Genomic DNA, 14,836 nt, shown 5'->3' with positions numbered 1-14,836 from the left:
TTCTTTGGCTTATCTGAACAGCTCTTCCTCAGGCCCCTTTTGACTCCTCCTCCCTAGCAGATCTCTTGTGGTAGCCAAGGCTGTATCCTAGTCCTCCTCTCTTCTCCATCTGCACTCTTTTTCTAGGGCCATGCCTTTATATAGCATCTGTTCTAGTTTGCTAGAGCTGCCAGAATGCAACACACCAGGGACAGGTTGGCTTTCAATAAAAGGAGATTTATTTAGTTAACTATAGTTCTTCAGAGGAAAGACAGCTAACTTTCACCTGAGGTTCTTTCTCATGTGGGAAGGCACAGGATGATCTCTGCTGGCCTTCTCTCCAGGCCTCTGGGTTCCAACACCTTTCCCAGGGTGATTCCTTTCTCTATCTCCAAAGGCTTGGGCTGAGCTGTGAGTGCTGAGATGAGATATGCTGAGCTGCTTTGGCTGTGCTACGTTGAGCTCTCTCTTTTAGGTACCAGCCAATTAAACCAAACATCATTCATTGCAGCATGCTTGCCATTTAGCTGACTGCAGATGTAATCAGGAACAGATGAGGTTCACATGCCACTGGCTCATGTCCACAGCAATAGAGCTAGATGCCTTCACCAAGCTAAGTTGACACCTGAACCTAACTACCACAGCATCTATATACAGAAGGTTCTTAAATCCACGTCTCCTCTCTTGATCTTTTTTGAGGTCTAGACTGATTTATCCAACAGCATTTTGACATTCCACTTGAATGTTTAATTTTTAAAAGATCAAATTTAACATCTCTAAAGCAGAGCTAATCATTTCCCCCATTATCCCAATTAATTCTTCCCAGAGTCTTGCCCACCACTATAAATGGGGATCGCTTTGACCAACTGCCCACATGCATCTATTAGCAAGTCCTGTATGTACTTACAAAATATATCCTGAATCTAACCACTGCTCATCTTCTCCACAGCTAGCTTCTATTCCAAGTGACTACCATTCTATCTAAATTATGAGGACACCTTTCCAATCATTCTCACTGCTTCCACTGTCGCCCCACCTCAGCCCATTCTCCATAAAGCAGCTTGAGTGACTTTTACAAAATGAAAATTAGTTTATACCACTCCGCTCCTCAAAATCTTTTTAATCATATCTCATCATATTCCATAGTAAAACCCAACTCCTTTTCCTGGTACACAGTGCTTTACATGATGTGGTGTCTGCCCGCCCAACCTCATCTCTGTCCATTTTCTCCCCTGCTCATTCCTGTTGAAGCACTATGGCCATTTTCCCTTCCATCAAACACATCAAGGTTGCTCCACTATCAGGACCTTTGTACTTGTTCTTGGAATGCTCTTCCTCCACACATTTCTATGGCCATCTCCTTATCTCTCAGCCCACAAGAGAGTCCTGTGTTGAATCACCTAGCTAAATCAGTTGCATTTCTCCACCCTCCATCAGTCTCCATACAACATTCTAAGTTAGTATTTTCACTCCATTTACCAGGACCTGAAATTATCTTATTTATTCATTTTTATCATCTCGCCCAATGAAATGTAATCTCCTTGAAGGCAGGGATGCTGTTTATCTTAGGCTGTGCTATATTTGCATTATCTAAAATAGTGCCAGATATTTATTGAGCTGAGGGTACTTGAAAAAAACACATAGGTACTCTACCTTTTCTGGTCTTAGGTCCTTTTTCAATTTTAAGACAAGGAAGCCTTGAAAAGGATATGTGAAATACCTTCTGGCTCAGAAAAATCCACACTGACTATATCTTAAAGTCTATAACAATTACAGTAAAAATCTTATTGCACCGAAGATTTTAATCTTTTGATAGAACTTTCATTCATCCATCCAAAAAACCTTAATGGAGTACTGTACTGGGCCTTCGAGGGCAAGTCATACCCACCAAGATGATACTGTATCAGTCTCAGAAGAGGCAGAACACTCAAAGGATTGATGCTGTCCTTATTCTCCAGCTGGTTTTCTACTGGCACTGTAGGTTTTCATGGTAGCTTTCTCAATATTGCTTCATTTATCTACACTGGGCTCCCTGTGAGTGAAAGCTATGGCAGCTCTCACAGTAGTTAATTTCCAAGAATTCTAGAATTCAGTGATATAATTTATATAGCTATAACTTTAATGGTACAATGTAAAACAGCCATTAACGCTGTAGACTTTCTGCCAGTGTAATTTAGTTCTGTTCCAAACCCTGCCGTGGTTCCTAATTTAATTACAGCATGACTTGAAGTAAAAATTTTAACTTTATGAATTAAATTTTTAAAATGAATAAAATAGGAGTAAGATGGGACTATATTTATATATATATTCAGATCATGATGTGTGCAGAAGGACTGATAATTCTCTTGCCACCTTTTTTTTATTTTTAACTTCTTTTTATTGTATAGTATAAGACATATACAAAGCAAAGAAATAAAAAAGCAATAGTGTTCAAAGCACTCTTCAACAAGTAGTTACAAAACAGCTCCCAGAGTTTGTCATGGGCTACCATATGATCTCATATTTTTCCTTCTAGCTGCTCCATAATATAGGAGGCTAGAGGGCTTAAATATTTTTTTTTTATCATCACAATCGACTTTTGTCCTTCTTTTTTTGTGAAAAATGACACATATATTAAAAAAGCTATAAATTTCAAAGCATAGCACCCCAATTAGTTGTAGAGCATATTTCAGAGTTTGACATGGGTTGCAATTTTAGGTTTTTACTTCTAGCTGCTCTAAAATACTGGAAACTAAAAGAGCTATCAATTTAATGATTCAGCATTCATATTCATTTGTTAAATCCTATCTTCTATGTAAAACTCCACCATCATCTTTGATCTTTCCATCCCTCTCTTTAGGGGTGTTCGGGCTATGGCAAGTCTAAATTTTTCATATGGGAAGGGTCTATCACTAATATGGGATAGGGAGATGGAACTATCTGATGTTCTGGAGAGCTGGGCTAGGTTTCAGGACTTATCTGGACCAGGGGCCCATCTGGAGGTTGTAGGTGTCTGGAAAGTTACTCTAGTGCATGGAGTCCTTGTGGAATCTTAGATATTGCCCTAGGTGTTCTTTAGGATTGGCTGTAATGGTCCTGGTTGGGGGTTGGCAGGTTATGATAGGTATCAAAGTCTACCTGAAGCTTGCATAAGAGCAACCTCCAGAGTAGTCTCTCGGCTCTATTTGAACTCTCTCTGCCACTGATACTTTATTAATTATACTTCTTTTCCCCATTTTGGTCAGGATGGAATTGTTGACCCCACGGTGTCAGGTTTGGATTCATCCCTGGGAGTCATCTCCCATGTCACCAGGGAGACTTGCCAACTTTTGAGCCAATTGCTTTTAAATCTGAATTGGAATTAGTATATCTGTATGGCCAATAATTAATCAAATCTCTAGAATGAAAATAAATCACTTTTAAAACTGACTATAGAGAATGAAAAATGACTAAGGAAAAAAAGTCAATGTTATATATTGTGGTGACTGCCATTTGTTGGGGTATGTTGCAAATCATTCCTATAAAGCAATGTCTGCTTATATTTGTCCTAATTAATTATATAAAGTGATATAGTGTAGCTATAGAATGTTTTAATCTCGCATGTGAGCACTATATTTAAAGCCTTATGCTGATCAAAATGCTGTTGGTTAAAAAGGATGACAGAAATCCAGCTCAAACTAGCTTGACTTACTGTTTCTTGTAACTGGACAAGCCAGGGTTCAACTAATAAGATGTCATCAGAGAACTCTTTCCTTTCCTTCTGGTGGGCAAGATGTCTACTAGCAACTCAAGATTCAGATCCTACTAGTCTACCAACCCCAGGAGAAGGAAACAGTCTTTTCCAACAGCGGCAATAGCAAAATCCTGTGGCAGTTTGTAATTGGCCCATTTTGGAAATAGAACAACATATGGATATGACAGTTTTAATCAAGTGTAATAAATTGTGCCAGTGTAGAAGAGGGCGTATTCTTTCATAAATCAAGCATACAAACTGAACATCTCTACCTTATTTCTGCACACCATTTGTGAGTTCAAATACTCAGTGGTATATTGGGGGGGATGCTGTGGTAATGGTCTGTTCTTGGTGCAGGAAATAAGAGTGCATTGTCTATAGAGAATTGAAAAGCAGTAATAAAACTAAAAGTCAACTTGTAATGCATCATGTGCCAGTAATTCTAAATAATGTCAGTGACATAATAATCCTGCTCATCTGGTTTGACCAATTCCACAGCTCCAAAATCCCCTTGGGGTGCCACTACCAATAATTCCTCCTTCCCCTCCATTCAAGTCCACCAAAATAACAGAAATCAGAGTCTTGGCATATTGGTTTTGCACAACTATTGACTCTTGCCTGGGGGAACGAGTATATTGGAGAATTGCACTATATAAAGAGAAGGGTGAACTGTATCTGTGAGGAAACAATTAAAAGACTGTACTTTACACCCTAGATTATAACCTAATGTCAAAATGTATTATAGGCAGTAAGTATGTTTCCATTATAAAATAATAGAATTAGCCCCCAAAATAAATTCTACAGGAAAAGTTCTGTTCCAGAAGAGTAATCCATTTGTCAGGTGAACAAAAGAAGCTTGAATATCAGTGTTTCTAATAAACAGTTGGATAATGACAAATGACTTTTCAAGTAATCTAGTTGCAGACACACAAATTCGTTTTGGACTAGTCAGTATTAACTGCCTTCATTACGTGGAGACTTCACCCTGCATGGAGTATCATGGGTGGCCCAGCAGGTGGCGCTCCTCCCTTTGTGCACTAGTACGAAGCGCACACCTTCCCCCAGTACAAAGGAGTTTAGAGCCCTGCCTTCAGCAGGACCCCTAGAATCTATTTATCTATGACAATACTTCTATTGTCTATGTTTTTACTAGGACAACTGTGCTGGTTTGACCTTTGCCAGGTTTGAAGATTGTTATCTACCCATGTAAATGTCTCTCTGGTTCTAGAGTTTGTCCTTAGTTCTAGAACTTTATTGGTTTTCCTATAACACTTGAACTTCTACCCCGTCTAAGATCTTACGCAATGCTAGAGGTCTGTATAAAGTTATGATGATTATATTTGAAAAGCAAGTTGAGAATCTCAAAAGCATTGTTTCTCAACATTTTTTACAAATATGTGTCTTTTTCTGATAAAAATTCCACATGCCCTGAAGCTTCTAAAACTTTCCCTCAAGAATCACTGAGGAGCAGAAGTTGGATTCTATCTTCCACATAGCCCCTCTAGAGAAAATTAATCAGTTTAGCTTTCTATAGTCTCTATTATGAAAACAGTCATTATTTTTTGTCTTGCAAATATACACTTAAATATAATGGCTACAAGTAAAATATAATAGATGCAAATTTTTTCAAATTTGCTACTAGTTTCCTGCCACCTGGAGAGTCTGATATGCTAAAAAATGGTGATAACAATAGAGCCTGCCTCAATCGGCTTTTCTGCAGATTAATTTAGATAACTGATATAACTACCATGTAAACTTATCAGTCAATAGAATCATCAGAGTTCTTCCTACTCCTATAATACAATGCAGAACAAGGCACTTTGGGGAAGTACAAAGAAATATGAAACTTCCCTGCTCTGCAGGCACCTCAAGGCCCAAGTTGACAGATGTTACTAACTTAAATTAGAACATGGTAAACAAGCCAAGATCTATGGCCTGCAAGGGAATCCCCAAACACACACATACACTTAAAAAAAAAAAAAAGCAATTTTGCCGAGATATGTTCACATACCATATAATCATCTAAAGGATACAACCAATGGTTCACAGTATCATCATATTGCTATTCATTCATCATCACAATCAATTTTTGAACATTATCATTACTCCAAAACCACTAAAAATGAAAAGGAACACCCAAAACATGTGTAAATATTAAACTTCCTCACCTTGGAAAAACTTGATAACTCTCGCAAGCATTGGGAATTACAAATTTTATAGGTCAAACCCTCGGTCTTGGAACACATGCTCTTTTTAAAAGATAATAAATCTCCATTAAACTCATTTGCTCCTTTTATAAAAAAGGTAATTTAAATGGATGAATTTTATGGTATATAAATTATATTTCAATAAAGATGTTAAAAAGGTAATCATTTTAGTATATGCTTTGAAATAAAGTATTTCCACATAAAATACACTGATAAAGTACTGAAATTAACATTGCATAAGAAAATTTCTAAGCTGCATTAGAATCATATGAAATTGAATCTGGTTCATAATGTTACTGAATTGCTTGGAGACTCATTTTTAGTGTGTGATTAATAAAATTATGCCCACATAGGATTTGCAAATATTAAATACTATGACTAAAATAATGAATTCCTTAATTTTTCCTGTAAACCACTGGTTAAAAATAAGAGAGAGTTTTATTTGTTTAGGGGTAAAAAGGCAGCAGCAGTTCTCTCTGAATGTAAACACCAAGGATTTTTCAAGTTTCAATTAAAATTCCACTTTCTCTAGGAAGTTGCTTCCTTGACCATTTTCGTCCTTATGGAGAATAACAATCCTAGCTTCCATTGACTGAATATTTATTATGTTCCTGGGAGTGTGCTAAGCGCTTTCTGGCCCTGATCACATTTAATTTTCACAACAGATCATGAAATCAGAGGTATTGGCTCCATTTAGCAGAAGATGAAACTGAGATGGGTAGGTTAAGCAATTTGAGCAGCTCACACAGCCATGAAGTTAGGATTCAAAGCTGGAACTGGTGGCTACAAAGCCGACTAAATACTACACCATACAAATCCTTCCTTGTAACTTGTTCTGTTCCAACTGTTATGAATGTTGGCTATAGTGAGCAAAAAGTGACAAATCAGTCTTTTCTCAGAGTGTTCCCAAACCAGAGGTGATGAGCTAAAACCATACTTCTTGCAGGAAACCAGAATTAGTTTTCTTCAATATCAAGAACAACATCCTGAGGCTCAATTACAGCAATTTATATAATGAAAGGGATTACTGCTTTCATTAAGAAGCAGTACACAACTTTAGTTACACAACTTTAAGAGATAAACATGGAAGAGTTTAAATTGTTGAGTAGTTATCTGAAAATGCCCTTTACTTACTTATTGGGATCAGAGCTTTCACTCCATTCAGATTTTTATATTTTATAGTTCATTCCTTCATTTATTCAACAATGATCTACTGAGCACCTACTATGTGCCAGATACTCTAAGGCACTTGGGATTTATCAGAGAACAAAACAGACAAAAAATCTTGTCCTTACAGAAAAAAAAAATACAAAAGGAAACAAATATTTAAACAACAACAACAACATCAACCAAAAAACAAAAATAAAATCCCAGCCCTTATGGAGTTTACTATCTCAGTGGGGGGAGACAGACAAACAAGTATTTGTCAGGTGCTGACAAGTAAGTGCTATGAGTAAAAATAATGAAGGGTCAAGAGTAGAGAGAGACGAGACCTAATGATCAGGGACAGCCTGGCTGAGGTGTTGGCATTTAGTGGAGACTTGAATGAAGTCAGAGACTTAGAGATTGTCATGTGAATGTCTGCAGGAAGGGCATCCTAGGCCTAGGGGGAGCAAGTATAAAGTCCCTTGAGGATGGAAGGAACTAGCTTGGTGTGTCTTAGGAAGAGAAAAGGCCAGGGGGCTAGAACAGAGAAAGCAAGGGGGAGAGTGGTGATAGATGAGGGCACAGAGAAGCGGCTTTAATAGGTCATGATAAAGCTTGAATTTTTCTCTGAAGGAAGAGACCAGTTAGGAGGCTATTAAAACAAGGTGAGAAATGATGGGATGATGACAGTGGAGAGGACAAGAAATGGTTGGATAGTGGACATATTTTGGAAATAGAATTGACAGGATCTCCTGATGGATTGTAATGTAAGGGTGTGAGAAATTGGCTGTGAGGTATGACAAATATTTGTGTTCAAGTACTATTTATTTCAGTTTTGGGAGAAAAGGCTTTTTAAGTCGTATTAAGGTCTGATTCTTATGTGTACAAACCATTTGACCTTGTGGTTAAGTCAACAGAAGTCACTAAAAAACTGATTACTAAGAATAGGATGAAATCCTAAACTAGGTCTGGTTTGGGAGAGGCTGGCTGCCAAGCTAAATAGTGGTTGTGGGAAAAGAGCAAATGTCCGTTCTAATGAACTGTTTGTTTCCAGTTAGCTAAGGAGAGAAAGGAACCTAAAAGTTTAAGAGCAAACTTTGATCAAGGACTTAGTTTCAGAGCTGGGATCAGACCTTAGTTTTCCCCCTTCAAATCAATTTCTCTCTTTTTCCTTCACTCTTTCACCCCTCCTGGGCTCGACTTCTTGGCTGCACGAAAGTCCAGTTCACCACTGATTCTCAAACTTCAGCGAACATCAGAATTGCTTGGAGGGCTTGTGAAAAGTCAGATTGCATTGTCCCACTCCCAGTTTCTGACTGGGTATGGAGGAGGGGGCCCCGAGATCTTGCATTTCTAACAAGCCTGGTCTGGGAACTATACTTAAGAACGGGTACTTCCAAAGTTGTACAGGAGGCCGAGTAAAGCGCTAGGATTTGAACTGACTGGACCTCAGGGGATGTGGGTGGGGAGAGTCCCAGCTTACAGGCGTTTAGAATCAACCGAGAAACGGCTCATTTCCCCAAGGTGTTTCTCGGCTACCCTAAACGGGTGAAAATGAAAAAACAAAGCTCAAAGAACAGAAGGGGGAAACTCCTTTTAGACTGGATATCCCCTTGGAACGCACCAGGGAAGTGAGGGCGGGAAGCCGGCCTCTGGGCCGGCCCACCGAGCCTCAGAGGGTGCGGACCTGGAGGAGGCGCCCGAGAAGGCGGCGTCTCGCGGAGGAAGTTTGCCCTTTAATTGCAAAGCCCAGTTCCCAGTCGCATCAGCCTCCCGGAGCGAGGGGCCAAAGTGAGCAGTCAGTCCCGCCCTGGGGTACCGCCCGGCAGCCGCCGCGCTCTGCACCCGCCGGCCCAGCCGCGATGGGCGGCTCTGTCTCCAGCCAGCTAGACGAGGGCAAGTGCGCCTACATCCGAGGTACGCCTGCGGGGGCCTAGGAAACCGTCCGAGCCCTTGGGTCAGGCTGGAACCTCCGGCCCCGGCACCCCGAGGGGGCGTCAGCGAGCCGCGGGCCCCACTGCGCGTGGGGGTGTGCGCATGGTGTCCGCAGCGCGCCCCCCAGCTAGCTCTCCATGCCCCTCTTTCTACCTGTTCCGCACTGGGGAGTTCATTTGCGCACCCACAGGGGTGCAGCTCGCCGGCGCCGTCTGGTTTGTGTAGGGACCCGCGCTGCAGCCGAAGGTAAAGGGACGAAGATGTTTTGGGAAACTCCTCAGGATGGTTTGGGAGAGGCAGGTGCAGACTTGTACTCTGCTTCATCCGCCTCAGTGTCTGTTCTGCCCCAGCCCAGAAACACCTCAACTCTGTGACTTGACACTGGATTTAGTTCAGGTCTGTTCTGAACTTTTTGCAAAGAGAACGATGGGGCTATCCCTAGTTTGTAGAGATTTCCCTGGGGATTCCCAGCCCCCAAAGCAGAATTTCCCTTCTTGTAATGTTGGTCTGGTTTTGTAAAACGCGGTGTCGGCCACAGCTTTACTTGAACTTCATAAAATCACTTGTGGGATGATTTCATCAGAGGCAAAAAGGACAATGTCATTATGTTCCCAGGTTGTGCAGTTCCTTTCCCTCCCCAGAGAGGGACAAAAGCAAGAGAGAAACACTGGCGCATTTTGTAACAGTTGCTAAAGTTAGAGATGACAGAAACTCATTTTGGGACATCTTCATAGATACAGTGACTCAGTAAAGAGTCTGAGGCAAAAGAAAATAGAAAACAAACTGAACTGAAACTGCAGGAAATCATGACTCTTTATCTTCAGGGCGTATTTGGCCCTCCCCATCTTTCTCCCCACCCCCACCCCCTACCCACATCCACTAGCTAACCTTGCAGTGAGAAGGTTGTCTCCAAGAAGCCAAATTTTAAATAAGGATACTATCTTTTGTTTTTTTTAATCATACCATCTTTTTTTAAAGTGTGTATTTTTTTAAATCTTTTTTATTGTGAAATATAGCCTGTATACAAAAACACAATAAATTTCCAACTACATTTTTAACAAGTAGTTATAGAACAGATTTTAAGGTTAGGTATGGGTTACAGGTCCATGATTTTTCGTTTTTTCTTCTAGCTGCTCAAAGACACTGGAGACCAAAAGAAGTATCAATATAATGATTCAGCAGTCATACTCATGTGTTAAACCCTAACAGATTTGTTAAGCCCTTCTCTGTGTAACTCCACCATCGCCATTGATCTTTCTCCCACTCTTTAGGGGTATCTGGGCTATGCCCATTCTAACTTTTTCACATTGGAAGGGGCTGTCGATAATATGGGATAGGGGGTTGGAGCTATCTGATGTTCTGGAAAGGTTGGCCCCTCTGGGTTTCAGGACTCATCTGGTTCAGGGACCTGTTTGGAGGTTGTAGGTTTCTGGAAAGTTACTCTGGTGCATGGAACCTTTGTAGAATCACGTTTTAGATGTTCTTTAGGATTGGCAGGAATTAACCATACTATCTTGATACCAATGTTATTTTTGGAAATAAGATTATTATTTGAATATAGTGTTTTTATGGCTTGAGAGACACCTTCTAAACAAGGTATGAAATTCTAAGTCCTACTCTCATTCTTTAATGAATACCTGTATTCTTGTTGATTCCCCTTTCTGGCCCTTGAGTCTATCCTTAGAAGAGTTAAGCTGGTAAGAGAAAAGCATTCATTTGGTGTCCTTATTCCATATTCATTTCAATCACCACAACGTTTTAAACCATTTACAAAAGATACCAATGTTTTAAAAGATTGTCATGTCAGGGCGCTTGCAGAACAAAGTAATTGATTTTCCAGATTCCTCCCCTGGTGTTTTTTGATCCATACCGTCAGGGGAGAAAAGTCAGTCAAGTACAATCTTTGCTCTTGTTTATTTAAAGGGGGACAAGATGGTTGACCTTTTTTTTTTTTTTTTAATCCTGGTGAAAGAGCTAAATTAAACCTGCCTTAGTCTTAAAAATTTGGCCATATGTTTGCTTTCACCAGTGTGCAGGGGACCAAAAGAATGATGTAGCAGAACATAGCAAGAGAGAAAGATCTTGCATTAGTTGTTAGGAAAATTGTGCTCATGGCATTTATTTTATAAGACTTGTTTCACTGGAAAGCTTAGCAGCACCTAAGATTGAAGCATTGTCACCTAATCATTATCATTTAACATCCAGAAATATGAGGGATTAACTTGCTTGAAGAAGACTTCTTGACTGTGACAGTTGCTGCTGATGCTGGCCATGCAAACTAGGTACTCATAAGATAAGAAAACATGCCACCTTTATTATTCTGAAATGAAATGATTACACATTGTGGTAGTCGGTGCACAATAAGGACTTACAATGATTGCGTTTTGAATGTATAAAATGATAGCAGATTGTGTGAGTCAATATTTCCATCCCTTAGTCTTGTTCAATTCTGTCTCCCCATTCTGCATTTGGGAGGATGCTTTCAAGGTAGGTGTAGTGGGAGAGGAAAGAGAAGAGTTAAAGTCAGAATATCTCCAGAGAAAATCAGACATTGCCTCATATGAGAATATTTAGTCTTGCAAGAAGAGAAAAGAGCATTGGAAAAAATGCATGGTGATGTGAATTGTTAGTGCATGAGTAAATGAAGGTCATGGGGCTATTCTTTCCTGATGATTTTGAAGCCCCAGATCCCTGCGTAAAACCATAATCCTATCTTCACCACTTCACCCATTCTTTGGCCTTTAAATATTCCTAAACTTTAATTGTATGCAGAACAACTGAAAATATGATGGTAAAGTTAAAATACAATTTTATGACCTATTTTTCATAAAGTACTACCAATGGAATATTACAGATCTGAAAGCTCCTGTAGCAGAGACAGTAACTTTCTTTCAAGCTTGGTAAACTTTGCCAATATATGAAGAATAGCTATTCAGTATATTTGGAGTGAGTTTTGTTAACTTTATTTTGTATGTGTTATAAGCAACTGTACTTGCAGTATGCTAATGACTGAATCAACATTTACTTTCAGACAAATAATTCAACAGCTGGCTTTTGTTTTGTGTGCATCAAAACTCTATTAATAGTGATTTGCATCACATGGATGTTTTGAAAATACATTATTTCTTTGGACTTAGTAAATCATTTGGTAAAGGAATATCAGAAGTGTCATAGAGTTTTTTTCATTTCTAAAGATGTTAACTTTGAAAATTAAGCTTGTTTCTAGAGGTCTTTCAGTAACCTCTTTTTTTTTTTTTCACATGGGTAGGCACCGGGAATCGAACCCAGGTCCTCGGGCATGGCAGGCAAGCACTCTTACCTGCTAAGCCACCGTGGCCTGCCCCTTTCAGTAACTTCTTATGATAAGATGTTAGTATTAATAAATGATACTGAGACTAACTTGTAATCACATGGGCAATGTCATCTGTTAGCCCTCAGTGATACTTTCAGCATTGGCCTAAAAGGGTCTTGCTTTAACAAAGTAGGGAGTTCCTATAATTCAGGTATTGGTTGTCAAGTTAGGAAGTTTTGTCTTTGTTTGCAAGGTTTTTTTTTTTCTTTTCAAATATTTAGTATGCCTGAAACTGAGCTGTAGTTTCAGAAATGCTGTGTATTTTCCTGCTAAAGCAATAATTTTATTTCATTTTAAAAATGACTATTGAATGCTTAATGAATCAAAAAGAAATAAATCTGAATACTCTCCCATATAAGGAGTCCTGTGAAGGATCAGAAAAATACTGGAAAATCAGTGCTAAATCTGAGAGCCATGTAATAACCAGGTCCTAGGTGGGGAAAAGTAGACTGAATGTCAAAAGCACTGCCAGGCCTGATAGCAGCAAATAAGATTTAGGAAAACTGTGTTCTTTTCCTGGATTCACTTTGCATAGTCAGTCACTCAAACTATAAAGGGCCCTGTGGCTTCCTCTGAAATGCCAATCAGTCATATGATGCTTATAAAGTAAGAAATGAGTTCCAGCTTTAAGACAACTTGTTTTTCTCTCAGAGGAGTTTTCTAGTATTCAAACTGGAGGGGTTAACTTAGGTGGCTATCCATGAAATTTATGCCAATGACAGTGCCTAGAGTGAAGTCTCCATAAACAAGATAAACAGTGGATGGGGAGACTTGTACATTGCTTATATTTGACTAACCTAGATGTGTAATACTAGTCCACACATTTGCTTGTTCTTCGGCTATAATTTGTTGGTGAAAGATGGGCATGAGAATTGGTCTGATTTATCAGGACAATGATGACAGTATAAACTTTGAGTTCAATTTATCTGATTAATAATGTGATAGAAAAGTTACAATACAGAGTGTTGTCATCTTTGGATACCAACCTTTTCCCTATTCCTCTTTCATAACAAAATCCCGGTTTTGCCCAGTGTGGTAGTTAGGTTCAGGTATCAACTTGGCCAGGGGAAGGTGCCTAGTTCTGTTGCTGTGGACATGAGCCAATGGTACGTGAACCTCATCTGTTGCTCATTACATCTGCAGTCGGCTAGGAGGCATGCCTGCTGCAATGAATGATGTTTGATTTAATTGGCTGGTGCTTAAATGAGAGAGCTTAAAGTAGCACAGCCCAGGCAGCTCAGTATACCTCATCTTGGCACTCACAGCTCAGCCCAGGCCTTTGGAGATGCAGAAAGGAATCACCCTGGGAAAAGTTGTTGGAACCCAGAGGCCTGGAGAGAAGGCCAGCAGAGATCACCCTGTGCCTTCCCATGTAAGAAACAACCTCAGTTGAAAGTTAGCTGCCGTTCCTCTGAAGAACTATACGTTAACTAGATAAATCCCCTTTTATTGAAAGTCAGTCTGTCTCTGGTGTTTTGCATTCCTGCAGCTAGCAAACTAGAACACCCAGGTATTGAAAATCTTCCAGGTAGTCCCATATTTCATTATGGCCCGTGGGGCATGGGGGTGGGTGCTGGTTGGTCCATGCTTATAAGGGTGGTACTTTCTCCTTGCCAGTGATTGTGCATGGGATTGTAATATAATCTGACCAATTAAGCTTGAGAAGTTTTCTGTCTGTGTCTTGGAAGTTTTTCCTCCTTTTAAAAAAAAAAAAGGAGACAAGAGGAAGAGATGCCCCCCAACTTCTTTTGGACTTTGTTGCCTCTGGATGTGATGTCTGGAATTGCTGTTTTTATCTTGATGAGCCAGAGGGGAATTAACTTGAAGGCAAAGCTAACACTTGGAAGACCGCAAAACTGAGCAGACTCAGAGAAGAGATGCTGGAGTACTGATAAACCTAGCTGATAGCCTGTCTGCTCTACCTGTATAGTTATTGTTATATGAGATATAAAATCCCTTTTGAGATGGGGTGGAAGAGATTGCTAATTGTCCCCTAATATCCATTCTCTGTTTTTTATTTAATAATAGGACCCCCAGATTTTACCTGGTTCCATGAACTCCCAGAATAAAGACATTTTCCAGTGTCCTTTGTGACCAGGTGGGACCATGTAACTGAGTTTTGGCCAATAGGATGTAGGCAAAAAGTGTTGTATGCTACTTCCAGGAATTACCTTAAGGGAAAGGATGTGCCATTCTTTGTCTTTTCCTCTGTGTTGCTGGGTGGAATATGAACGTTGCTGGAGCAGCCATCTCAGACTACAAGGTAACCTTAGGAAGGAGTTCATGCAGAACATCCTGACTGGACAAAAGAAGCCTAGTTCCTAGACCAGCCCTAGACTACTTACATCTGAACCTTAGTAAGAGAGAAATAAAATTCTATCTCCTTTTAGCCAATGCTTTTTGTGATATTATTGTTATCCACAGACGAACTTTATCCTAACTAATACAGTTGTCTTGTTACTTGCAGCCCAAAGCATCATAACTAGTATACTATGTGCTGCTATA

At 39.8% G+C, this 14,836-nt stretch overlaps 2 protein-coding genes across 2 annotated transcripts in view; one reads left to right on the top strand and one right to left on the bottom strand.

Annotated features, from left to right (window-relative positions):
- Positions 1 to 14,836, bottom strand: part of RNF2 (ring finger protein 2) — a 670,080-nt gene that overhangs the window by 108,189 nt on the left and 547,055 nt on the right. The window lies entirely within an intron of this gene.
- Positions 8,755 to 14,836, top strand: part of NIBAN1 (niban apoptosis regulator 1) — a 156,351-nt gene continuing 150,269 nt past the window's right edge. The window contains exon 1 of the mRNA XM_077156786.1: positions 8,755 to 8,961. Coding sequence (XP_077012901.1) covers positions 8,907 to 8,961 — 55 coding nt within the window. The 5' untranslated portion in view covers positions 8,755 to 8,906. The remainder of the gene's footprint in view (positions 8,962 to 14,836) is intronic.

The sequence above is a fragment of the Tamandua tetradactyla genome, chromosome 4, assembly GCF_023851605.1.
Source record: "Tamandua tetradactyla isolate mTamTet1 chromosome 4, mTamTet1.pri, whole genome shotgun sequence".
Classification (NCBI taxonomy): Eukaryota; Metazoa; Chordata; class Mammalia; order Pilosa; family Myrmecophagidae; genus Tamandua; species Tamandua tetradactyla.
This window is presented reverse-complemented; position numbering and strand designations above follow the sequence as displayed.